This window comes from Podarcis erhardii (genome assembly GCF_964252035.2).
Source record: "Podarcis erhardii genome assembly, chromosome: 11".
Lineage (NCBI taxonomy): Eukaryota > Metazoa > Chordata > Lepidosauria > Squamata > Lacertidae > Podarcis > Podarcis erhardii.
In genome coordinates this window covers 6,438,412-6,466,123 of record NC_138501.1, presented here as the reverse complement: position 1 = coordinate 6,466,123, position 27,712 = coordinate 6,438,412, and the positions used below count along the sequence as shown (strand labels likewise).

The window sequence follows — 27,712 nt, the reverse complement described above, 5'->3', positions numbered from 1 at the left end:
AGTGTTGATAGCTGAGTTTAAAATGTGGCGGGCTAATTTAAAAATGCCATGTAGTAGTATGTTTCTATCCCCTTCCCCACTGTACGAGATGGTTTCTTTATACCTGCTATACTCTTGCTGGATTTCTCGGGCCATTTCACGTGACTGTAGTCATTTTGAACCCAGATCCAAAGGAGCACCTCAGTTCATTCATAGAGAGCTGTGAAGTGTTGAGTAAAATACAGAAATGAGCGCCATATTCCTACCCTTTTGTTTTGGTATTCACAAACTTTATGCAAGTGCTAAAAGTGACTTACTGGGAAATATTGCCCAGTTTCAAGAAAGAGCTGTGCAGTTTCTGGTCTAGCCCAAAGGTGTGGCTTCCTAAAAGCAGCTGATTGGCCACTGAGAGAATGGGATGTGGGATTAGATAGGCTGCAGCCTGATCTAGCAGGCTCTTAGGTTCCATTCCAAAACATCTGGAAGACAGCAGGCTAGAGAAGGTATATCGGATTGTGTTGTAGATTGTAAAGCAGGCTTCCTCAAATTCGGCCCTCCAGATGTCTTGAAACTACAACTCCCATCATCCCTGACTACTGGTCCTGCTAGCTAGGGATCATAGGAGTTGTAGGCCAAAAACATCTGGAGGGCCGAGGTTGAGGAAGCCGGTTGTAAAGGATAAAAGTTGTGTGATTCTATTTAAATATTTCCTTCCTTCCTTCCTTCCTTCCTTCCTTCCTTCCTTCCTTCCTTCCTTCCTTCCTTCCCTCCTAAATGGCCGCAACTACTGTCATTTGTTAGTGATTTGATATGATGCCTGAGACGAAAGCTCAGTTTGCAGTATCTTAAGACTTGACTTTAGATAGTGAGATCTGCTGCTTGTTTTACTTATGTAGGTTGTTGTCAACATGGTTAATTTATGAAAAGGAGGGAAGTTCTGTCCCTTTAGTAGCATTGTACATTTTCAATAGAAGCATAAGTGATTCAGCAGCTAGCAGTGTATGACAGAATTTAGACATGTATATCAGAATGAATAAAATTGAGGTTGCAATCTTATACTCACTTAGGTAAAGGTAAAGGTACCCCTGACTGTTAGGTCCAGCTGCGGACGACTCTGGGGTTGCGGCACTCATCTCTCTCTTTAGGCCAAGGGAGCTGGCGTTTGTCCACAGACAGCTTCCAGGTCATGACTAAGCCACTTCTGGCGAACCAGAGCCGCACACGGAAACGCCGTTTACCTTCCCACTGGAAGGTATCTACTTGCACTTTGACGTGCTTTCGAACTGCTAGGTGGGCAGGAGCTGGGACCAAGCAACAGGAGCTCACCCCGTCGCGGGGATTCAAACTGCCGACCTTCCGATCGGCAAGCCCTAGGCTCTGTGGTTTAGACCACAGCGCCACCCGCGTCGTATAGAATTGAACTATCTATTTTTAGTTGTGCAGAGGAGTCTTCAATGCTCTCCTCATTTCCTTAAAAAGGTAAAGGTATAAACCCATAATTTTAAAACAAGGTGCACAAGAGACAAAGACAACATAAGAAGGCCAATGTGTCACATATATCCATTATACAAAGGGGGGGGGGGTCTGCCCACAATTTTCCTGATGGCCTTCTAGTACAGTATGATGATATTTCTTTTAAAAGAAGGTTTTCTGTTTTTAGTGGCTTTCATGAATTCTGTTTGATTAGCTATAATTTGTTGAAATTAAGTGTGAATAGATGTTATCAGTCTCTAGGTGACCCCTCACAAAGAAACCTGTGCAATCTGCTCTTAGCGTTCTGAAGGAGAAGCAAGAGTGAAGTTAAATAAGCAAACTGATAAATAAATGCCACTGTCGTAGCAAAGAGAATGATAGAACCAGAAGCGAAAGCCCATAAAGTTTAACAGAAATGTGAAATGGGGGAATATCCTTCCAAGTACTGGTGAACCCGGCTGAAAAATGGCTCTGGGTCAGAGAATATTCAAGCTTTATGGGATGCTCAAATTCATATCCTGAACCAGCTTTTTTCATATTCAGTGGCAATTCAATTCTGTTGAACATATTACGAACCCCTCTAATGTGTGGTGCCCTTGTACGTGGGATTCCTTGCCGTTAACAGTTTGTGTATGGCGGTCAGGCTACCATCCCAAAATACGATTGCAGTGACTCTTACTTGAGAGTAAGGAAGAGATCTTTATTTGGGGTAATATTACATGCGCAAGGTCCAGAAGTCAAGACTCCAACTTGTAAGAGCAAGACAAGAGGTTCATAACTGAATGGAAATTACAAAGATGTCCTGATAGTTGACACAGTCCTTCCAGCAAGCTTTTAAAGATGAGGGAGGAGGAGCTGACTCATAAGACTCTCTCACCCTGTGGATCTGAGCCCACCTATGAAGGTGATGCCTGATTCTTGGAGATAAAAATTTCCTGCCTTTCTGCCTCCAGTTCTGCCACTCCCTCCTTTGGTTCAGCATCTCCCTCTGGCTGAAGTTCTCCCTTCTCCCTGATGAGGCTCTGCACTCCACAGAAGGGGTGATGGAGAGAGTTAGCAGATCTGCTTCCCCCTCTCTGACATCTTCCTTCATCCTCCCACCTTGGGTGCCATCCTCCCAGCCCTCCACCTGCTCCTTCGTCTTCCTCCTCTTCCGTCAGGGGCTACTAAGCCATGCCAGTTCTTGGCAGAGCGGGGGGGGGGGGGGGGGGGGCTGACATCGGCATCTTATAGGAAGCTTTTATCTTTCCCTTCCCTTTGTCTCTTGAATACTCTTGGTGCGTAAGCCAGCGAGTTATTAGCATCACTTTAAAGATGCTGCACTGAATTCATGGCATGGTGTGTAAAATCCTTTTAAACGATTATGATTATGAATCCATTTCAGCAAAAGAGCTGTGCCTCAGATGACAGGAAAGCCTGTGACAAATCTTGGGCCCTCCAGTCTACCAGCTGGGCCTTATCTGACAGATAAAGAGGCTGTTCTGAAAGGAAGGACTCACTGCTACAATAAACTTGATTATTTATGCTTCTTTTGCATGAGAATCCTTTAACCAAAATGACATCTTATTTTTCTTTTCCTGTTCCAGTTTTCCTTTTCAGTTCTTTGAGTGACTGCTAGGCAATAGGTCTGTTGCATTGTGTATATGTGTGTAATTTACTGGCCAGTGCAGTTTTTCTAATAATAATAATAATAATAATAATAATAATAATAATAATAATAATTTATTATTTGTACCCCACCCATCTGGCTGGGTTTCCCCAGCCACTCTGGGCGGCTTCCAACAAAGATGAAAAATACACTAAAATGTCACATATTAAAAACTTCCCTGTACAGGGCCGCCTTCAGATGTCTTCTGAATGTCAGGTAGTTGTTTATCGCTTTGACATCTGATGGGAGGGCATTCCACAGGGCGGGCGCCACTACCGAGAAGGCCCTCTGCCTGGTTCCCTGTAACTTGTCCTCTCGCAGTGAGGGAACCGCCAGAAGGCCTTCGGAGCTGGACCTCAGTGTCCGGGCAGAACAATGGGGGAGGAGACGCTCCTTCAGATATACTGGGCTGAGGCCATTCTCATGAGTCACTAACCTTTGTTTATTGTTCCATAGTCTTGTGCCACAGTGCTGCATTAAAAATTTCAAACCCTTCATAATGAAGTCCACTAAACATATGCAATAGGACTACTGAACTATTGGACTATTGTCCCCTGCTATTAAAATGGCAATCCTTGCAGCACTTTCCGTCCTAATTACAACATGCACAACTGAATGATCCTTTAGTACTTTATGCAGGGTGAAGACAAGGCCATGTTCGATAATGGCTTGTGTTTGTTGAGTGTCCATAGAGAAAAGGCTATCCCAATGAGAAATTTATAGAAAAGGTTATTGCCTGTTCTGGTCAAGACCCCTGAAGACTCCAGTTTTTGTTTAAAGAGTGTATTATATTTCCCTTTATGTTATGGATGGGCAACCATTAACAAAAAAGCCTGACTGCTTTCAGCTCTTATGCCTGGCATTCACCAAAGCCAAGGCATATTCTGTGTAAAAGGTGTGAAATTCAGCGTTAGAGTTTTTGTTTTGTTTTGTTTTAGGATCCTACATTACTGTTGTTCAATGGACAAACGGAATTGATAGGTCATTTTAGTGCCTTACCCACAGTGCTGGTCAAACACTCTATATTATAGTAATATAATATAGCTACAGTATTTTAATATCTTTGGTATGCCTTTTTGCCCACAACTCATGCCAAGTAACAGATTCATCCTCAAAGCTTTCAATTTTTTAAAACTGACATGGGCTTGAAAGGTTTTTTTCTACAGTGTGGTAGAGGTAAGATGGAAGTAGTTTCAGTAAACTGTGAGTTGGTTGGTTTTCATCATTTCATCCCTGAAACAAGTTCTCAGTGAGGTAATAAGTGAATTCAGGTAGGGAATGTTGATGCACTGGTAGAACTCTTCTGTGGATTAGCTGGGATATTTGGCATGGCTTTTTCTGTTGTTTGGTTTGTCCAAGTGCTTTAAGTTCTACGTTCACTTCATCTGTCAATTTCTCTATTATTGTGCTAAATGTCTCCTCTTTAGCTTCCCTGTGCTGTTCCATTGTTCTCCAAAACTGTTGTGTATGTGCTTTCATTTCTATTACATCTAACTGATTAGATTACTGAAACTGGATGTCTGGTTCTAGCATTGAAGAATATTTGCTTATGGTCACAAGATGAACAATTAAAATAGATGTCCATGATGCACACAATAAGTGGTACAAAAGTTGTCTTGTCTTGGTGTTACTTGATCCTGCTTATTGTTTGAGATGCAAGACAACACTTGGGTAACTTTATGCAAACATAGGGATACTTGTGTATTGTTGAGTCTACTGTGTTTCACATTTCATTGGTACGTTAGGTTTTGGATGCCATCTTTAGATGCTCTAATGGAAAAAAACCTTTATAATGGCTCTAATTGTGCCAACTGTATTACACACATGATTACACTATTCAGATAATTTACAGTTAGATTAAGTCTATGGGATGAGCAGTGGACAAAGGTTGCCTGAGGACTGAGTGTCCTGATTTGTGCTTGAGTCCTCCCTTCTTTTCCTGCCATTACTGAACAACCATTATATCCTTGTCCAACTAGCTTATTGCGATCTACTCCAAAAATCAGAACAAGCAGATAATATTGTATTTGGTATGTCTACAGCAGTTTGGTCTGAGATTGAAATGAGACCAATGATTTATTACGTATTCCCACCATTTTCTTCTATAAATCTTACACCTCAAGATGGTTTTTCTATTCCAGAAATATTCTCTTTCATCTGCTAAACCTGAGAATCCCATGGAAACTTTGGCTTTCCCAACAATGCCTGTCTGCAAAATTTCACCACACAGCTTCATTAACTCATTTCTTCATTCTTGCAAATGTGTGCTTGGCCTTACCTGTCCCAGGTTTTTTAGAAACAAAACAAAACAAAAATCATCCATTGAATTAGCACAAAACTATAAAACCTCTATCATGTTACCTGTTGTACTGGTCTTACCATGAAGAACATGACCATGTGGTCCACAATCCCCAGGGGCCATAGCTGTCAACGTTTCCCCTTTTTAAAGGGAAATTCTCTTATTCCGAATAGGATTCCTCGCAAGAAAAGGGGAAAGTTGACATCTGTGCCAGGGTCTGATATGATAGAGTATAGCTTCAGTTTATTTTCCTCTGGCTCTTATGACTTACTAAATTTCTGTTCAATTGACAGCTTTTTCCAAAATGAAAATAGGCAAAAACAAATGAAAACCTGTAAACTAAAAAGCAAACTGAACCATAAATATTCTAAAATACTAAAATGTTGGCACTATATATGCCTTCTTGGGAACATAGTATATTAAATATTGTTGAATATGTCTGAGATGCTACTATACAACAATATAAGTGTGAGAGTATTTGTTCTAGTAAATATTGTTATGCTTTTTAATTACAAGTTAATGATTATAGTCAATTTAACATGCAGACAGTGGAAAAGAGCTTCAGAAATGTGAAAGGAAATCAACACCCCCTCCCTCCTTCCCTTCCCCGCTCCCTTCCTTCTGTGTAAGGAGTTTCCGAGCAAGTGATCCTTACTGTGAGAATAGAGAGATTAAAAATATGCAAGAGTGGCTCTGATGTCATGTGTTGAGTGTTAAAGGATCTGCCATGTTTGCAAAGTCCAGATAATGTTTATTGAAAGGGATAGAGGGTCAGAGAGAGGATTGTTGTACCTAAGAAGCTGATACCATTAATCTGTCCACTTCTCGCCTCCCAGTAGATTATAACAATTCAAAAATATAGTGACTTGCCCTTTTCAAGTGAACCATAATTGCCCTTGACAGAAAGCGATTTTTCATTGACAGCTGGGAGCTGGTTCTTAAAACCAGATGAGTCTTTCCATACACTTTAATAGTCTTAGACCTGGTTTAGGATCAAGTAACATGGATATTCATACATTGAGGTATCCTTGGCCAATACCAAGGGAACCAGTGATCCGAAACATACTGTCGTATTTGTTAAGTTGTGGGTGAACATATCAGACGACACAGTGATTCTTCAAACAGCTCTTGTTTATTCACAAGCCAGGACAGAACTGAACTGAAGGGTTCAGTCAGCCTGCTTATATAGAGCTCCAGTACTGTAACTGTAACAATTTTCTAAAACTAATCCAATCACTGAACGTCACTTTCGATCCCTTATTTGCATAATTATCTACAGTATCCCCTTGCTGGTCCAGGGTGAGAACTGGTACATAACAGTATTTCTGTACCTAATGAACTGACCTAGCAAAATGAATTAAAATTTACACAACAGTCTGAATACATTACATTGTTTTTTCTTTCTTCAGCCACTTGCTTCCTTCATCTTATTTATCCATTTGCGGCTGACTTTCACACTCTGCTTCCCACCCTCCCCGCTTTGCACTGTTTTTCCTTAACCCTCCTCCATTGTCCATTTTACAATTTGTCAATTATTTGCTTCATAACAGTAAGTCGGGTCCTCAAAAGATGAAACTGAGAACTTTATAAGAAACATTGCTGGTTTCACAAGAGCTGCCTAACTGGTTTTTAAATTATGTGTAATGATGCCATATTGACCCACCCAATCATTGTTTGACTGTCAATGTATTTAAGACTTACAGTTTCTTCATAGAAATACTTAAACTTGAATGCATATGATGCATATCACAGTGAAACATAAAAATACAAAAGAATAAAAGAAGAAGCTTTGCCCCTATGAGAAGAGCCTGGATGTTGTGTTTTATTATGGTGAGGGATGGCTTGACAGAGAATATATTTAATTAATAGCACAATCCTGTTATGAATGCTTATTCAATCTCCGAGGCTTATGTGGAATAAAGTAGACATAAAATTGCAGTCCTCCTACATACATTTTCTCCACTGAATGCAACAAGACTTTTGAGTATGCATGCTTAGGATTACATTATAAGACTGTACCAGTTCCTGGGAACAAGAAGCCACAAGTTTCCAAGATCAAGTAAATATAATAAAATCTCAAAGCAGTTAACAAAGAGAATAAAGCAATAAAATTATCAGTAAAAACAGTTCAAAACAATCATTTAACACGTTTTTAATAATCAGGAATGAACCAAAAACAGAAAACACATATAAACAGTCTACATATCTGGGCAGGCTTGTCTAAACAAAAGCGTTTTTAGCAGGCGCCGGGAAAAACTATAGTAATGGCACTGCCTGGTGTCAATATGCAGAGGATTGATGTTTTGCAAATGTGGAAAAGGTATTATGTGGCGCCCATAACGGTGCTGGTCCTGCCAGTTTATTCAGTGCCCGTTCATTCAGAGACTTGCTTCTGAACAAACCTGCATGTTATAAATTACAGCAGGAGCTGCTGTTTACCGGGTGGGGGAGGGGAGGCATTGGCGAGGACGCGGCTGCAAGGGCGTAGCGGCAGGGGTGTCGGGGGAGGTCCACAGGTGTGTCTGCACGACCCCAACCTCATCACCACCTTGCCCCTCCCCCTCCCAGTAAGACACAGTGACACCAGGAATTTTATTGCCGCTTGAGAAAGTACCTTGCATTTCTCATTCCATCGCAACCTACATTCTTCTCTACCACTAAAGACAATTACGTAAATAAATAATGCAAGCAGTCTTTTATTTCCCATGTCTTTCCTACCTGCATGTCTAGATTACGCTACACATGAAGTACCATATTTTTCCGTGTATAAGACCACCCTAAAAAATAATGTTAAAAATTAGGGGGCGTTTTATGCACGGATACATCTCCCCCCATTTTCTTAAATCTGTGTCCCCCAAAATAAGGGGCATCTTATACATGGGGGCAACTTAGAGACGGAAAAATACGGTAAATCTGCAGAGGTGCCAGCTTGTGAGGGCAATTGGGGGGAGCCAACGTTGTGTGCATGATGTCATGTGTGATGTCAATGTCCTGACATCATGCGGAGCTGGGGGTGGAGTTGAACACAGCAGCCATGTGACTTCAGTGGCTTCCTCCTCCTCCTCCTGACACTGCCACCAGTGGGGGGCTGGTTCGACCCTCCTTCCTCTCCACAGCAGCAGGAAGAGGAGAAGGAGCTGGCCGCTGGAGCCATGCCATGCTCAGCTCCACAATTCACCTTTGTGCTTTTTATACATAGTGGGGCAGCCAAAACCACAAAAATATTGGGGTGTGTGTGTTTGAAAAAGGGCTTGGCCCCTAGGAGCTGGTGCCCCTGCTCTCATGATATAGTTGCAAAACTGGTGTGTGAATTTACAGGTGCTACAGGTTGCTGGGACAAGTAATTCCTAAGCAATATCATCTGAAATCTCTGGAGTGGCAAGGGCTGTCTAAGTACTGAGAGCCTAGCCTTCTGTCCTTCTCCGCACAACAAAACAGAACTTTCTGCCTACTGAATGTCTCTAGACTACAGAAACATATGTTATAAACCACATTATTCATATACGGCTCATTGCACAGCCCCTGGTCCAGCCCAGATACAACCAATAATTAGGATTTTTAAAAAATCTTTATGGTGGAATTTCTCTGGCTTTTTTTCTTTAATTAAAAAATGACATGGTACACCTCTCTAGTTTAGACTGACTATATTGTGCTTATCACACATTAGATCTGCTTTTTGCTTGTTTCTCTTCTTAATTTGCTGCACAGCTATCCTGAGAAACCAATGGTAACATTTCCTGCAGTGCAAGAGAGGCCATGTTTTATGCTGCTCTTCTCATGCTTTTTCTTTATAATGTTTCAGCTCATCCACCATATACCATGTGCTTTAGAGTGAAATTCTACCCACATGAACCACTGAAGATTAAAGAAGAGCTCACCAGGTATTTTTTTTTTATCCCTGTCTGTTCATTTAGTCAATATTTTGGGAGCATGGCTAACTCTTATCGTCACCTATGATATGCTAACCTTCTACACTTTAGCTAACTAAAATTGTCCACTCATATGCTGGAAATTTTAAAAACTGCTTATGGGAGCTAAAATTGGGTCACCGGTGATTAGTAACAGAGTAAATGTGTTTATATGAAGCACTTGATGGTGAGGCACTGGTAGAAATTGGGATGTGAATCTAGATTCCTGGGCTCCTTTTCTTCTCCTCTAGCCTAGTAGGCCTCTTGTGATCTGCTGCTTTTGAAATTCCTGCAGGGTTAATCTGTGGCATACTTACTCAGGTGTAAGTCCCACTGGGTTCAGTAGGCTTCACACCCACATAAATGTTCATAGTTTCATCCTGTTGGGGCAAGGACACCCACCTGTGCAATGGGATCTCCTCTCCTTTCCCTGTGTGCCCTGTGTGCTCCCTACAACTCTCTGGGGCAGATGGGCGTGGGGGCCGCAGAGAGAGGAGAGGGCAAGGAAGCCCCATTGCACAGGTGGAAGCCCTTGTATCTGGGGGGGGGGGGTGACATAGTTGCATACAACCCGCAGTTCAATGTATTCATCTGTTTCAAAAAAGAGCTATGGGTTTGGACAGTTCCAGAGTACATAGAAATAAAAGCTCTAGGTCATGGGTAGGCAAGCTAAGGGCCAGGGGCCGGATCTGGCCCAATCACCTTCTAAATCCTGCCTGCGGATGATCCAGGAATCAGCGTGTTTTTACATGAGTAGAATGTGTCCTTTTATTTAAAATGCATCTCTGGGTTATTTGTGGGGCATAGGAATTTGTTCATTCCCCCCCCCCAATATAGTCCGGTCCACTGTCCCTCAGTCCGGCCCCCACAAGGTCTGAGGGACAGTGGACTGACCCCCTGCTGAAAAAGTTTGCTGACCGCTTCTCTAGGTTCTGTAGCAAGCCTGCCAGCCCTGCCTATGAACAACCTGAAAGTGCTAACTTTGTAAAAAAAAGTAAAAAACAAATAATAATTAAACTGTGGCCGCCAACAGAAACAAAAAGCCAAAATGAAAATGGCCACGGTGAGAACTGGTTTTTGCGTTTTTTGTTTTTTACCAAGTTGTGCTTCATAGGAACACTTGCTTTATAGCTGAAATTATGGAGCTAAGTAAACACAACAGTAGATCTTTGCAGTAAAAAAGCCTTGCCCAGACTGGGATCTTCCTGGGATGTTTTACGGAAGTTTTACAACTCCCAAGAGCCGTAGCCATGAGACTTGTGCTACCTGGGTCTGCTGGGAATTGTATTCCAAAATATTTGGAGGACACCAATCTGTGGAAAACTCTGGAAGACGCGCTTCCCTACATCTTTCAATCCCTAATTTCTCTCTGCTAAAAACAGAGTGAGATCTGCTTGCACAAGTGGGGGGGGGCTGGTAGATGCTTCCTGCATTCCAGAGGGCTGGGAGACACCCCCAGACACATTTTGGCAAAGTGTGTGTAACTGGGGCGGGGCGGTGGGGAGAAGTCTCACTGTGCAAGTAGATTTCCATCATGGCAGTGAGCGGAGAACCCTAATTTTGCCCTCATTTTTCTGCTGTGCCTTCCATGGGCATAGCCAGGATTTTTTGTTATGGGGGACAGAACTGATGTGATTGGTCAGTTAGTTAAGTATTTCTATTGTTTTACTTGATCTAAGGGGGACAGCTGCCCCCCTGCCCCCCCTTGGCTATGCCCATGGTACCTTCATGTTGATGAATGTTTTTAGATGCTGCCCATTGCAAACTGGTAATTGTTTATTTTGAGCAGTTCAAATTATTCATAAATGAAAATGTAGTTTATTAAAAAATACAACACTACGAATTGGCAGGAGGCATTATAAATTATTTTTGTCAGCGGCATAAATATTTGAAATAACGTCAGTCTGTCTGGGAAAAGAAAACATTGACAACCCTAGGGAGACTCGGCTGTGTGAAAATGATGTTTGTTTATTTTGACAGCGCACTGTGTGTAGCAATTTGCTCTGTTGGCTGACATTGCCAATTAAGTGTTTTCCTCCATAGGTTGTAAAGATCTTTCACTGAGCAATGGGGGAAATAGTTAAACACCTGGGAGCAAAGCTATGGTAAAGTCACAAATTTAGCAAAATCAAAATCACCTTAATTTTTATCTCTCTCTCTCTCTCCTCTTTTTTTGCACTGTATGCAGCATTGCTGGCGAAGCTTAAAAGTGTGCAAAATCCTTTACAGAGCTAGTGTGTTCTATCAGTTTTTGGGAATGTTCTTTTGGAATTTGTTACTGAAGAATCCTTTGTTCCCAGCTTTCTAGTTGTCCCTAAAGTCGTAATGATGAGACATTGGCAAAGTAAATTTTGGAGCAGTCAGATAAGCAAGGGAAACCTTTTAACACAGGGGGCTGCTTTGTATACTACATTTTTATTTGGGACTCGGAAATTAATACCAGCATACATGCCTAGTATTATCATTATTAAGAGAAACATTTCTAAACTGCTCTTCATCCGATGGATGCTAGAAAAATGTACAGCAAACATAAAAATGAATCCAAAATGCTGCTATAATAGCCTTCAAAGCAATTACCGTATTTTTCACTCTATAACACGCACCCGACCATAACACGCACATAGTTTTTAGAGGAGGAAAACAAGAAAAAAAATATTCTAAACGAAACAGTGGATGTATGAGTTTTGTGGTTCATGCTGTGGCCACTTTGCTCCTTTAAAGCAAGCAGGCTCTGCTTTTCTCCCTCCTCCCCGCTCATCCCCGGCTTAGCGAGCTGAAAAACTTTGCTGCTATGTAGCGAGCTGAGTGGGGAGGACAGAGGGACAGAGACCCTGCTTGCTTTAAAGGAGCCAACCGGACAGGAGCCACTTACACTCGTGTAAGCGGCTCCTCTCCTCTCCCGCTTTGCTCCTTTAAAGAAGCAGGCTCTCTGTCCGTCTCTCCTCCCCACTCAGCGGCTCTTCTCCCGCTTTGCTGTTTCAAAGCGAGCCACGGAGGAGGGAAGGAAGGGAAACCATGGATCCTCTGCTCACGACTGCAGCAGATCCCCCCGCCACCCGTAGGCATTCCCTTCATAACACGCACAGACATTTCCCCTTACTTTCTAGGAGGAAAAAAGTGAGTGTTATGGTGCAAAAAATACGGTACTTACTGAGAGGCAACAAAAGGTTTTAAAAGCTAACGGCAGGTTGAAGCAACAGTTATGATGAATGACCCACTTCAGATAGTAATCCATGCATTTTGCATGCTAATTGCACATGGAAAGCAACTGTTAAAGGATTGGACTGCTGTTCCTGTCTATTTTGGAGGTAAAACCTGCAATTTAGGGAAATAGATTCAATTCATATAAGATGTTATACATATGTTGTTGAAACAAAATATAAAAAAATCCTTCTAGTAGCACCTTAGAGACCAACTAAGTTTGTTATTGGTATGAGCTTTCATGTGCATGCACACTTCTTCAGATATGTTGTTGTTTTTCCATTTATTATATGCATAATATGCATTTTTAATGTTTCAAAATGAGCTGCTGCAGTACTACTACTACTACTATTAATAAAATGTAGATACTCATCACACTACTGTGTTTTGCAGTGCATTAAATGCTGAATGAATATACTTTTTGAATTGTGGGTGATTTCTGTTGTGAGGGAATATGGGTATGTTTGCCTTCATTTGTGAGTGAAGATGAAGGACAAAGTGTGCTTCAGGAAATAGATGTAGGCATACTGTCCAACTTATGGTTCAAATTGTATACAAATATGAGCTGTCATCTGATAAGAATTTGGTTTTGGAAACAGGCAACACTAAATGATTATGTCACCACTACTGATCTCTTCCTAAAAACCTATCTCACACTTGATCCTTTCTTTCAGCCTTTGAAAACATCAACTTATAGTGATAGGGGAATCCAATGTATATTCTTTATAGAACAGCGTAGTATGTACAGTGGTACCTCGGGTTACATACGCTTCAGGTTACACACTCTGCTAAACCAGAAATAGTGCTTCAGGTTAAGAACTTTGCTTCAGGATGAGAACAGAAATCGTGCTCCGGCGGCGCAGCAGCAGCAAGAGGCCCCATTAGCTAAAGTGGTGCTTCAGGTTAAGAACAGTTTCAGGTTAAGTACGGATCTCCGGAACGAATTAAGTACTTAACCCGAGGTACCGCTGTACTGAGATGAAAACATTAAATTCCTCTCTGTGGAATTCGTATCAGTTCTCACCAGAATGCAAACAGTTCCCCAAATGTGCTCTTTAGCCAGAGCAAATTCCCAAGGTAGTGCAAACTGATTTACACAACTAGGAAGTGTTATTAAACCCCCCCCCTCATTTAGAGGCTAGTGTATAATCATACTGTGGACTTATTTAGCACATTGCCTTGTGAAGTAAGACTTTTTGTATCTGTTCACTATAGTGGAACAAATTTTCTCTCTCGAGAACCAGTAGCACTTATGTAATGTGAATTTTTCAAAGGAGTTGAATGAACTGTGACAGGCCAAAGATTACATTAGGAAGATGCCACAAAAAGGGCAATTATGAATGAAGCACAACAATAATGAATTCTGCAGTAACCTTCCTTATTGGACCCCACGCCCAAACAACTTTTTGAACGATTAAAGATCCCTGGATTTCAGAGTAGAGCTGGGATCCAAATTACTAGAGGACTGGGTGTGGGTTGTTGTTGTTTTGTCGAGAAACAAACGTCCAAAACTTCCCCATTACAGTGGTACCTCGCAAGACAAATGCCTCGTAAGATGAAAAACTCGCAAAACGAAAGGGTTTTTCGTTTTTTGAGTTGCTTCGCAAGACGGATTTCCCTATGGGCTTGCTTCGCAAGACGGAAACGTCTTGCAAGTTTGTTTCCTTTGTCTTGCAAGTTTCTTTCCTTTTTCTTAAAACCGTGCATTCACTTCGAGGAGCAACTCATAGCACGTGGTGTGGTAGCCTTTTCTGAGGTTTTCGAAGACTTTGGTGATTTTTGAAGCTTTTCCAAAGTCCGTGCTTCGCAAGATGAAAAAATCGCAAGACGAAAAAACTCGCGGAATGAATTAATTTCGTCTTGCGAGGCACCACTGTATGTGTGTGGAAATAGTTACACAGATCTTCAGATCCTAGTCTAGGGATGTAGTTTTCTAATAACCTATGAAAAAATGTATGTGGTGCACAGTTGCAAATATATTTTCTTGTGTGTTTTTAGTAACCACAGGAGGCAGAAATCTTGAGCAGAAGACCATTAAGAAAAGGAGGCTGCTTAACCCTTGCCTTTCCAGTCACTTCGCTCACAAAACAGTCCCTTCCCCCAAACTCCTTTTTCCACTTGTGGAGAAAAAACATACAGATGCCCCTACCTTTTCCCGCAAGGGGAGAAGAAAGCGGCTGGGAGAATGATTCTGAGTTGGAAAATGGCCAGAGGGCAAAAGGTCAAGCAGCCCATTTCTTCCCTCTCCTAGTCTTTTATTTAAGATTCAGCCTCCCAAGATTCACCTGCTTTTGGTTAAAAAAAAAGTCATGGAACATGATATCTGAACATGAAGTGGGTCCAGCCACATATTGAAACTAAATCCTTCGAAGACAGAGGTCCTATGGCTGGGTCGGGATGGCATGGGGATGAGGGACCAACTCCCTTCTCTTGTGGGGGCCCAATTAGTGCCATTGCCTTCCATCAAGAGTTTGGGTGTAATCCTTGACGCCTCCCTTTCCATGGAGGCGCAAGTTACAGCAACAGCCAAGGCGACATTTTTCCACCTTCGCCGCATCAAGCAGTTGGTCCCCTACCTTTCCCGCCCTGACTTGGCCACAGTGATCCATGCGACGGTCATCTCCAGGCTTGACTACTGTAATTCGCTCTACGCGGGGCTGCCCTTGAAGCTGTCCCAGAAACTCCAGCGGGTGCAGAATGCTGCAGCGAGGCTCCTCACGGGGTCTCTGCCATGGGAGCATATTCACCCAGTGCTTTTCAAGCTGCACTGGCTCCCGGTGGAGTACAGGGTCAGATTTAAGGTGCTGGTTTTGACCTTTAAAGCCCTTCACGGCCTAGGACCCTTGTACCTACGGGACCACCTCTCCCGGTATGCCCCACAGAGAGCCTCAAGGTCCATAAACAGCAACACCCTAGTGGTCCCGGGCCCTAAGGAAGTTAGATTAGCCTCAACCAGAGCCAGGGCCTTTTCAACACTGGCTCCAGCCTGGTGGAACGCTCTGCCTCATGAGACCAGGGCCCTGCGGGATCTGATTTTTTTCCGCAGGGCCTGTAAGACAGAGTTGTTCTTCCTGGCCTTTGACTTGGAGCCAATTTGATTCCCTCCCTCTCTTTTTTCTTTTCCTTCTCCTGCGATGAGGCATTTTCATGAGGCATTTTAATATTTTTATGTTTCAATATTTTAATGTTGTATTTTAATTTTGTTTTAAGTTGTAAACATTCAACTTGTTTTTATTATTGCTTGTTAGCCACCCTGAGCCCGGCCTTGGCTGGGGAGGGCGGGGTATAAATAAAAATTTATTATTATTATTATTATTATTATTATTATTATTATTATTATTAGAAAATGTGTTTTCTCTCCTTGCACTTTTTCTTAGCATTTTGATTAGAATTGCATGGCAAACTTCCACTTGAATGCCTTAGTCTGATGGCTGGAACAGAAACACTGAGCATGGTTTGACTCAAGAGTAGACCCAATGAAGTAAATGAACCCAACCTAGTCATTTATTCCAATTGGTCTACTTTGAGTAAAATACCACCCTGTGTAGATTTATACATGGGGGGGGGGATGAATGCATTTGCTGTCGTCCTGAGAACCAAGAATATATTGGAATCTTTTAAAGGCACAGTTGTGATAAAAGGAGTATAAATTAAATATTGCATCTCAGCTTTGTTCATAAGCAGCATGCTTAATGTCATTCTTTCTTTTTCAACACATGGCCCGGTTGCTAGAAAGGAGAAAATATATTCGTACCAGCAACCTGATTTTTACTTCTGCATTGGCTCTCTGGCCAATTACATTAGCTAATGTTGTGATGTACATTGATTAAATGAGAATAAAGGCAAAATAAATATAGAAACAGAATCTTCATAAGATAGGGTCCCATCCAACTCTATGATTCTATGTGTGTTATATATAGTATTTTTCCTTACACCATGCAGGTACCTTTTATACCTACAAATCAAAAGAGACATTTTCCATGGCCGCTTGCTGTGTTCATTTTCTGACGCTGCCTTCCTGGGCGCATGCATTGTCCAAGGTAAGTGTAGACAACAGCATCTTCAGACCTTTTCTCAGAATCCTGACCAGATATACATATTGCAATATCAAAAATTTTATGAAAATTTTATAGACTAATTGGGTTTGGGTCCAGATTTAGTTAGTCATAGTTTAGTCCCATTGAAATTGATGTGATCTTAGTTAGCAATAGCGGCAGCTGCTGGGGCTGTATGTGGGAGCAGAGATGCGGGTGGCGCTGTGGTACAAACCACTGAGGCTAGGGCTTGCCGAATGGAAGGTCGGCGGTTCGAATCCCCATGACGGGGTGAGCTCCCATTGTTCTGTCCCAGCTCCTGCCAACCTAGCAGTTCAAAAGCAGGCCAGTGCAAGTAGATAAATAGGTACCTCTGTGGTGGGAAGGTAAACAGTGTTTCCATGTGCTGTGGCTTCCGTCAAGGTGTCCCATTGTGCCAGAAGCGGCTTAGTCCTGCTGGCCACATGACTTGGAAAGTTATCTATGGACAAACGCCGGCTCCTTGACCAGAAAGCAAGATGAGTGTCACAACCCCATAGTTGCCTTTGACTGGATTTAACCGTCCAGGGGTCCTTTACCTTTCCTTATGTGGGCGCAGTCTCCTCCTGGCAATGGCAGTGTTACATTTGCTGGGGTGGAATAAGGCCACTTGGAATAAGGCCACTTGCGATTTCACACTGTCCCACCCTATCTCAGTACAGTGGTACCTCTGGTTAAGAACTTAATTCATTCCAGAGGTCCGTTCTTAACCTGAAACTGTTCTTAACCTGAGGTTCCAGTTTAGCTAATGGGGCCTCCCACTGCTGCTGCCGCCGTGCGATTTCTGTTCTCATCCTGACATAAAGTTCTTAACCTGGGGTACGACTTCCGGGTTAGCGGAGTCTGTAACCCGAAGTGTTTGTAACCCAAGGTGTTTGTAACCCGAGGTACCACTGTACCAGGAAGCAGTGGCATCCACTGCAGAAACCATTGCAGCTCTGCCAGCTAGATATTATTCATTCGTTTGTTTATTTTTCACAGAACTTGTGTACTGTTTCATTGAAATAAAAGCTCAAAGCAGATTTCTGACAGAATGAAATAATAAGATTATTTAAAAGAAAATAATAAACGATAAGCTAAAAACTAGATTAAAATGCATCCTGACAAACTTGCCCCATTAATTTCGGTGGGACTTACGCATGACAGGCTTACTCTGGAGCCATCCAAATTATAAATAAATATGTAGCTGAAATAACAGGCTGCGTGTAGCTTTTTCTGTTTCTCTTTGGAGAGGGCGTTCCATAGGTACCACAACCAAAAAGGCCGTGCCTTCAGTAGTCATCTGCTTAAGATTTGAAACTGCCAGAGAAAGGCTTTCTGAATGACATTTAACAGGAGAAAGAACCATTCAGACACCTGAGTCACAAACTATATAGGGCTTTAAAGGTAAGCACCAGTGTCTCAATATTATATGTGGAGGTCTATTCATATATTAATTACAAATAATTCACTGCCAGTTTATTTTTTGTGACTAGGGATTCAATTTAGCTAACTGCTCACATATTTGGTACTTCTTCCCTAATCTTTCTTTGCATTTTTATATGTGCAGCTGAGTTTGGTGACTATGATCCTGATGAACACTTGGACAATTATGTCAGCGAGTTTAAGATTTTCCCCAAACAATCCCAAAAGCTGGAGAGAAAAATACTTGATATACATAAAAACGAATTCAGGTAATTTTGAAAGCTGATTAAAAGATGTATTAAAAGAGGATTATTTAACTATTATTTGCTAGTGCTTTCTGCAGGTTGTAACTTGCACAGGTAGAAAATAAAAATCTGTATTTTAAAGGGGTCAGTAGATGATAATGCAATATAAAATTTTGCAAGTCAACAGATCTGCTCAATATGTTATGATCCAAAACTGAGCAGATACCATGGTAAGGCCACAATTAAGCTCATTGATTTCAGTGAGCTAACACAGATGCAACTCCATATCTGATTGGTTTAAAAACACTTTGGTTTAAGAACGGACTTCCGGAATGAATTAAGTTTGTAAACCAAGGTACCACAGTATAAATTCTCAAAAGATCAACAAGTAACATATAATCACAACATACATAGTGTTTTATATTTCTCTATTTTTTACCTGGATGTAGCAAATACTGAGCTAGCGTATATGAATGTCACTGCTACTGACAAGCGGTAATTTTGATTTTGTGGTGAATTTTAAAAAAAAGAACATGGTTGCTATCTAAAGGTTTAGAACATACTTTGGTGTTCAGTTACTTTCTGGTTAAACATTTTACCATTTCCTAAAGAGCAGCTATGTTAGTTTGTGGTGCCTTGCAGTAAAAGCTAACTTGTTTATTACTGCAACATATTCACAGGCAAGGGTCTACCTCTTTGTTTTTTTTTCAAAAATAATAATTTTATTTTTCATTTTCAGATTTTACAAATATTTTGACAAGAAAAACAAAATCTTTACAAATCTAAATTACCTTCCCCTTGACTTCCCTCTGCTGTTTTCTGCAGTTACTTATTTCATATATTTTTATTACGGCATTTCCAATTCAAATATATTAACAAATTTTCCCAAATCTTCCCCTTAATTGTCTCTTACTGCACATGTTTATATCAGTCCTGCTAATGTTTTAATTTGTTTACAATATGTCTTCAAATAGTCAATAATTCCCCCCCCCAATTCTATTTTTAAAAGTCTACTTTGATTATAGTTCTCTTTCTAGAAGAAAATAATATGAGAGGTTTCGTTACTGCTTTCATTTCAATTGCCATTCTGTTGATTTTGTGGTAATTATCCTTTGAAGGATATTTTCTTATTACTGTTGGATGAGCACTTTTAATGTACATTACAGTTTGTAAACATTGTTGTTTGGTTTTTATTAGTTTGAATTTCTATTCTAGTTCCTTTGAGACTGTTCCAATGTAAAACAACTTATAAATGTAATGAATATTAATAGTTTATCATCATCATCATCATATATATGTAGAACATTTCTCTCCATTGACATATTATTTGATAACAAAACAGAATAGAGAGGACAAATCATTTCTCTCTTTCTATAGACATTTGCGGCATCTTATTATTTTGGAGATAAACGTTGTTTTGGGAAAGGCTGCCCCCTTCAGGCATACTTTTCAACTGAAGAATTAAGAGCATAATTTAAATTATCCTGCAGTCGATGTGAAAAGTGTCATGGAATGTTGCTAGAAAACCATTGGCTTTGTTTATGTAACACTTGCAATTACCAGCAGATTCCAAGACCTAGAAGTAGTCAGAAGTTCATTTAGGGAGAGATAAACTGTGCTAGCTGTTAAGGTGCTACACTCAATATGCCAGCAAATTTGGAAAACTCAGCAGTGGCCAGAGGATTGGAGAAGATCAGTCTACATCCCAATCCCAAAGAAGGGCAATGCCAAAGAATGCTCCAACTACCGCACATCTGCACTCATTTCACACGCTAGCAAGGTTATGCTTAAAATTCTACAAGGCAGGCTTAAGCAGTATGTGGACCGAGAACTCCCAGAAGTGCAAGCTGGATTTAGAAGGGGCAGAGGAACCAGAGACCAAATTGCAAACATGCGCTGGATTATGGAGAAAGCTAGAGAGTTCCAGAAAGACATCTACTTCTGCTTCATTGACTATGCAAAAGCCTTTGACTGTGTCGACCACAGCAAACTATGGCAAGTTCTTAAAGAAATGGGAGTGCCTGATCACCTCATCTGTCTCCTGAGAAATCTCTATGTGGGACAAGAAGCTACAGTTAGAACTGGATATCGAACAACTGACTGGTTCAAAATTGGGAAAGGAGTACAGCAAGGCTGTATATTGTCTCCCTGCTTATATGCAGGGAATTCATCAACTTATATGCAGAATTCATCATGCGAAAGGCTGGGCTGGATGAATCCCAAGCCAGAATTAAGATCGCCGGAAGAAAAATCAACAACCTCAGATATGCAGATGACACATCTTTGATGGCAGAAAGTGAGGAGGAATTAAAGAACCTTTTAATGAGGGTGAAAGAGGAGAGCGCAAAATATGGTCTGAAGCTCAACATCAAAAAAACGAAGATCATGGCCACTGGGCCCATCACCTCCTGGCAAATAGAAGGGGAAGAAATGGAGGCAGTGAGCGATTTTACTTTCTTGGGCTCCATGATCACTGCAGATGGTGACAGCAGTCACAGAATTAAAAGACGCCTGCTCCTTGGGAGAAAGGCGATGGCAAACCTAGACAGCGTCTTAAAAAGCAGAGACATCACCTTGCCAACAAAGGACCGTATAGTTAACGCTATGGTTTTCCCAGTAGTGATGTATGGAAGTGAGAGCTGGACCATCAAGAAGGCTGATCGCCGAAGAATTGATGCTTTTGAATTATGGTGCTGGGAGAGACTCTTGAGAGTCCCATGGACTGCAAGAAGATCAAACGCATCCATTCTTAAGGAAATCAGCCCTGAGTGCTCACTGGAAGGACAGATCCTGAAGTTGAGGCTCCAATACTTTGGCCACCTCATGAGAAGAGAAGACTCCCTGGAAAAGACCCTGATGTTAGGAAAGATGGAGGGCACAAGGAGAAGGGGACGACAGAGGACGAGATGGTTGGATAGTGTTCTCGAAGCTACCAGCATGAGTTTGACCAAACTGTGGGAGGCAGTGGAAGACAGGAGTGCCTGGCATGCTCTGGTCCATGGGGTCACGAAGAGTCGGACACGACTAAACGACTAAACAACAACAAACAGAATGCAGTATCCGAAGGCAATGGGCCAGCACAAGACCATGCAGGGAACAGTATCTGCAGCATGAGAAAGCGCCTGTTAGTGTGCATTTTTGCAGGATGGGCTTTGCACAAAATGACAAGCTTGGTCTCTGTGATATAGGTACACAACTAGGGTTGCCACAGCCGATGAGCTTTTTTAAAGGAAAAACCAAGTTGAGCTTTGTTTCAAAATCCCAGGCATTTTGCTAAAATTCCCCCAGACGATATTTCCAGCAGGAAATTCCAGGCATAGGGCAACTGCCTCTGTGGTTGTGCATCTTGCTTTCAATGCAGAAGATCCCAGGTTTTCAATCCTGGGCCTCTCTAGGTAGGGCTTGGAAGTCACCAGCCTAAGCCACCGCCATTCCGTATAGAGAAGTATTGAGTCAGACAGGCCAGTGGTAAGTTTCAATGTGAGGCAGCTTGCTATAGTCCTGTGTTCCTAGGGAACATATTGTGATGGCTTGTGAATGCTCTCCGCAAGAAATGCCTCTGCTCACTCAGAGATACATATATACAGTCTTGTACATTTCACATATGTACAGAGATACATATATACAGTCTTGTACATTTCACATATGTACAAACAGCACGTTACAATCATGCATCCGAATCCTCCGGCTCAGATTCTTGGAGTGCCTTATGCCCGCCCCTTCTCCAACAGAAAAGGCGTGGAATTTTCACGCGATGTCTCTGTCCCCTCCTCTTTAACACTCTCCTTTCCTTGGCATATGGAACAGGCATTGTTTCACTGTCTGTGCCAGAACTTCCTGTGCGGTGTTGAGGCTCTGGTCCAACATCTGTGAACTGTCCCTCCTCCTGCCTTTCCCTTCTTTCCTCCATCGCCACTTCCTGCCCCCCCTCCTCTGCCTGTCTTTCCTCCTCCCCTTCATTCTCCGTCAGTACCATGACACATATGCACACAAATCTGTCAGCTTCTGTTAAGTGTAAATAGGTTGCTTATGATCTCTTCAGGTACTACTTCAGGGGACACCCCCCCACACACAAATAATGTCTGGGTAAAATTGAGCAAGTGGGAAAAGTGAATTTTAAAAAAGGAACTATGGAGCCAGACAAGTTGATACAATAAATGTTTGAGTGTGTTCGCGGGTGGCGCTGTGGGTAAAACCTCAGCGCCTAGGACTTGCCGATCGCATGGTCGGCGGTTCGAATCCCCGCGGCAGGGTGCGCTCCCGTCGTTCGGTCCCAGCGCCTGCCAACCTAGCAACTCAAAAGCACCCCTGCGTTCAAGTAGATAAATAGGGACCGCTTACCAGCGGGAAGGTAAACGGCGTTCCGTGTGCTGCGCTGGCTCGCCAGATGCAGCTTGTCATGCTGGCCACGTGACCCGGAAGTGTCTGCGGACAGCGCTGGCTCCCGGCCTATAGAGTGAGATGAGCGCACAACCCTAGAGTCTGGCAAGACTGGCCCGTATGGGCAGGGGTACCTTTACCTTTACCTAACGTGTTTTTATTTTTTAAAAAACAGCTGCCTGTTTGGGGTTGGGATTTAGGATCAGGATTGTGCTATGCAAGGAGGGGTAATGCTTTCCCTCTGCGTCATAGTCCTGTTGAAAATGCACCCGTCCCCAAAGCTGACGCTACCCCTGGAATGGAAGCTGATATTTGTCTCATTGCAAGACTGACTGATAGGCAGGTGAAAGCAAGACAATCTGTGTAGTGCTATAGATAAGCATATATTTCAGGAAATAGTAAATGAAAATGAAAACAAGCTGCACAAAACAGCAAGTGAAGTCACATCAGACTGCAGGTAGTCCAAAGGTAAATCCTGTGATTGGTAGAAGGGGCATAGAAACATTTTTACTTAATACAGGATGCTTAATTCTAGTTCCGCAGGGGATCCATAGGTGCTTAGTATAACTGTCACATATTCTACACTTCAAAGCCTGAATTAAATGTTCAGTACTGTATTTGTAATATTGCCACATACTCATTACTGGCAGATAAAATATTGCTTCCATCTTCTATCCTCTGTGAGTTTAGAAAGACTGTCATGGGGTCTTGCCAGCTCAAAACATTTTTCAGATGTTATTTCACTGCTGGTGATTTTTGTTTGTTCAGCGCACTGTGCCATATTAAATTAGCATAAAGTGTCTCTGAGAACATTTGCAAGATCTCACTCTTTTATTCCACATTAGTCAATACACATTAGTAAATACTGTCATCCTATCTTTCTCTCTGTTCAAAATCCTATCACAAATTAGAATTATCAGTCCACGCTACAGAGTGCAGTTTCAATATCCTTCATTTCTGTATATTAATTACTCTTAACGTGCTGTTGGTAACATGTTTCAGGTGGCTAATGAATGATTAAAAATTGTCTTATGCACATTTTCAGTGCTTGTTTATGGCAGCATTCTAACAATTCAGTGATGATACTCAATGTATTTTTAAAAGAATTAACCCTGAATACCATCACAGCAAGGGACGCAGGTGGCGCTGTGGTCTAAACCACTGAGACTAGGGTTTGCTGATCGGAAGGTTGGCAGTTCGAATCCCTGCAATGGGGTGAGCTCCCATTGCTTAGTCCCAGCTCCTGCCAACCTAGCAGTTCGAAAGCACATCAAAGTACAAGTAGATAAATAGGTACCACTCCTGCAGGAAGGTAAATGGCATTTCCATGCACTGCTCTGGTTTCGCCAGAAGCGGCTTAGTCATGCTGGCCACATGACCCAGAAAAACTGTCTGCGGACAAACGTCGGCTCCCTCAGCCAGTAAAGCGAGATGAGCGCCGCAACCCCAGAGTCGTTCACGACTGGACTTAAGTGTCAGGGGTCCTTTACCTTTACCATCATTGCAATGGTTGAGTTTTATGGAAATGCTGATCTCTGAGCCTGACTGCAACGGAATCTCCTAAGAAGGTGCTGACAGAAGGCATGGTAGCTTTAGAGGACAGTGATTAAGCCTTGTAAGCTTTTCATCAGTTTGTCCACCATAGTGAACAAAGGGGATGCTACTCTAATTGACTTAGAAACTACCAGGTGCTAAATTTCTGTGTGATGAGGGAAGTTTTAAGCAGATATTCAGCATTACTAGTTTTCATGTTGCCTTAAGAAGTATGACATATCTGTGACAGAGTGAAAAGAGCAAATCAGTAACCAGCTGTTGAAATAAATAGTCGAGTGCCGTGAATTAAGACTCAGTAGAATGATATAATATAATGTAGTATTTAATTCTGGTGGTCAAAAAAATCCCAGGTACTAAATTTCTTTCTGCTAATTGAACATACTGTAGAAACCTCCTGTGGCAGCATTAGGATAACAATTTGTCATGGGGCCCTTGGATACAGCAGGGCAAAACAAATTATCAGTGAACAAACTCCATATCACATGCATGAGCTGCTAGGGAAATGGTGACTCACAGTGACAGGTGCCAAAGTGGGGAAGAGGCATCTTTTTCAGGTCTAAGAACATTTGCCGTTTTCTTCCTCATGAAGATCTATCAAAATGTGGAGCATAATCTCTGTGAAAAGCAAACAGAATTGGTGTCTGAAGGCTGTTCTGTCTGAAGTAGATGTCAGATTTCTAGCTGTGCTTTCTAGAGGTGCTTCTTGTCGTTCTTTTAAATGCACCACCTTAAACTTTTATCAGAAAGAAAGTACAATTCACGTTTATTCAACAGCAATTTTAGGGAGCAAACATACATACATACATACATACCATAGTGGCTAAATGCTGGTTCTAATGTAGTTTTGCTCGTAGGGATGAACCTTCATATGTATTTCATTCATTTTTACCTCCAAGAAGCTCAAGGCAGAGATAGGCGGTTCGATCCTACAACAATGTTTCCTTTTCTCACCCCAGCGGCTCCATTTCAATATTTTCCAGACGATCTGGGGTCTATGCTAAACAACCTGGGCTGTGTTACCAGGGGGATGAGAGGAGAAAACTTTAACCTAGGCGATCTTGAGGTACAACCCATTCTTCCCTCCCATTTTAACCCTACAGCAGCCCTATGAAATTGGTTGGACTGAGAAAGAGTGAGTGGCTCAAAGGCATCTGGTGAGCTTCATGGCTGAGCGAAGGCCTGCCCTGTCCTAGTCCATCACTGTCTGTTCAACAAACATAGGAGTCATATGGAAGGCTAACACATTTGTCTACTATTGCATGGCATGGTTTCAACCACTTCTGGGATTCTTTACAGAGCATTGTCTGACTCGTTAGAAGAGACGGATAGAAATCCTTACAATTGTATTAGTAGCAGCAATGTGTACATGGGCCATCACATATCTAACTTCAGACAGATTGTTCGCTTCACACAATGCTTTTCAATATAGTCAGCTCATACACTTGGCTACTAGTCACCAAGTGTACAGTAAGTGCTTTGAAAATCCTGGTTTTATTTTCTGGATACACATTGGAACATTAGAGTCATTTAGTATTAAAAGCGCACATTTTAAATAATGTGGACTTTCTTTCTAGATCTGCGATCCAGCTATTGGTTTATAATGTCTCTTTCCTGCTGAGGAGATGTGAAAGAGGGTGTTAAATTTGAAGGTGTCAATAAATATGAAAAGGATTTTTGTTCCTAAGTTGTTTAGAGTCCTGCTGTATTCTCTGTTTTAAGGTTTGATAAATTTACAAATGCCATTTGAAAAATAGCGGTGTTAAGTCTAGAATGTCTCTTTCTACAGATAATGACCCCAATTTGTAACTTGGGTTGTGAGAAATTAGTCCTCCTACCTCTTCTGTAGTAGCTTGCTGTACAGATTGTAAAATGGCGTTTCTTTTTTACTGATCAACGTGGAGGTTCTGTAATTTCAGCTTGTTGAAATTCTGCTTATCCTTCTCGAAAAATATCTCTGCAAAGTTCATACTCTCAGCAAGATGTACTTAATGTGAAGAGTACGTATTGGGATGGTGTGCTATTTAAGCAGTCCATAGTAGCTACAACCGCTCCTCAAAATTCCACTTACCCGGGTTTGATTGCAGCTCTTCTGCTTTGATCCTTGCAACTTCTACATTTGTTTTTAATTCAAGTGTGAGACCAGCAGCTGTCCCAGATTCCAAGCCCGTCAGCAAAGACTGTACAGAATTTCCCCTCTCACACTATTATGACACACTTAAGATCATTGCTCAGCCGCTGGCCCCTCAGTGGAGCTATAAGCAAGCATGATATTAAATCTAGCTTTTGGACTGAATTGCTTAGACCCTCCCATGACCTAGGGGAAATCTTTTCATTGTATTAGTTTGAAATCATTTGAATCAAGGTCTGGCTTAACAATGACTCACGCTGACAAGATAATAACTTTCTGTCCTTTTCACGTTACTTGAATGGTTTCCTAGGGATATTCCCCTAGAAATGAGGGGCGGGGGGAAATTTCTCATGGCTGTTTGTGTGTCTCTGTAGTGGCACCTTCTTATAGCAGTTCCATCACCTACTATTGTGCCATGTTGCTCTTGCTTGCTACACAAGTTGGCTCCCAATACACGGGTAGCCCGTATGCTGCTGGCATCAAGCTGGTACAAATGAGATGCACAGGCAATAGTTGTTCCAGTGCCATAACTACTTGACACTGCAGTAAGTAAAATTATGCCTTAACCCCTGCAAGGACCTATGGGACTGCATCTCCTGGTATGCCCTGCGGAAGACCTTAAGGTCCATAAATAACAACACTTTGGAGGTCCTGAGCCTCAAGGAAGTTAGCTTGGTCTCAACTAGGGCCAGGGCCTTTTCAGCACTGTCTCCAACTTGGTGGAACGCTCTGTCCCAAGAGACTAGGGCCCTGTGGGATTTGACGTCTTTCCGCAGGACCTGCAAGATGGAGCTGTTCCACCGGGCCTTTGGCTTGGACTCACTCTGACCCCTTATATGGGACTTGGTATATAAATTTTCCCTTGGTTTTTTTGCTGGCCCATGTAGGACCAGCATGGATAGCTGACTCGGGTGAATAGCTGATATTTCCTCCCTTTATGGTCTTGATTTATGGGCTACTACTAAAATGAGGCTGTATTTTAAGCTGTATTTTAAGCCGTATTTTAATTAACTGTTTTTTTTCTTTTTTCTTTTTTCCTATTACATTTTATTGTAATTTATATTCAGTGTTAGCCTCCCTGAGCCTGGCCCTGGCTGAGGAGGGCAGGGTATAAATAAAAAATTATTATTATTATTATTATTATTATTATTAAGTGGGCAAAGGCATTCTGCTCTTCCAGACTTACCTGCAAATTCCTTTGCTTCCAGCAACAATAGTTCAAGGCTGTTTAGCTGTTTCCATCTTTGGGCCTTTAAAACTACCTTTAGATGTTGAGCTGTCTTTTTTATAATATTTTTATTCATTTTCAAATACAAATTTATTTAACCAATATCAGAATTTATCACATAATCTTCTTTCTTTTTTACTTCCCGCAGTTTCTCTGCCAATCTTCCGTTTTGTTTATTTATTCACACATTTT

General features: G+C 41.8%; 1 protein-coding gene and 1 long non-coding RNA gene across 5 annotated transcripts in view; one reads left to right on the top strand and one right to left on the bottom strand.

Annotated features, from left to right (window-relative positions):
• Positions 1-27,712, top strand: part of FRMD3 (FERM domain containing 3) — a 143,577-nt gene that overhangs the window by 78,105 nt on the left and 37,760 nt on the right. For both annotated transcript variants that reach the window (XM_081880997.1, XM_081880996.1), the window contains exons 4-6: positions 9,202-9,280; positions 16,451-16,548; positions 18,131-18,254. In XM_081880997.1, the coding sequence (XP_081737123.1) occupies positions 9,202-9,280; positions 16,451-16,548; positions 18,131-18,254 (301 nt within the window). The remainder of the gene's footprint in view (positions 1-9,201; positions 9,281-16,450; positions 16,549-18,130; positions 18,255-27,712) is intronic.
• On the bottom strand, positions 8-26,662 carry LOC309352556. 3 transcript variants are annotated; one of them, XR_014161368.1, is made up of 4 exons: positions 26,233-26,662; positions 24,977-25,175; positions 24,679-24,779; positions 8-199 (listed from the first exon to the last, which is right to left on the bottom strand). It is a non-coding gene; the product is annotated as an uncharacterized lncRNA (long non-coding RNA). The 3 variants fall into 3 exon arrangements; XR_014161369.1 differs by lacking the exon at positions 8-199 and having other exon boundaries at positions 23,900-24,779; positions 26,000-26,662; XR_014161370.1 differs by lacking the exon at positions 8-199 and having other exon boundaries at positions 23,900-24,779.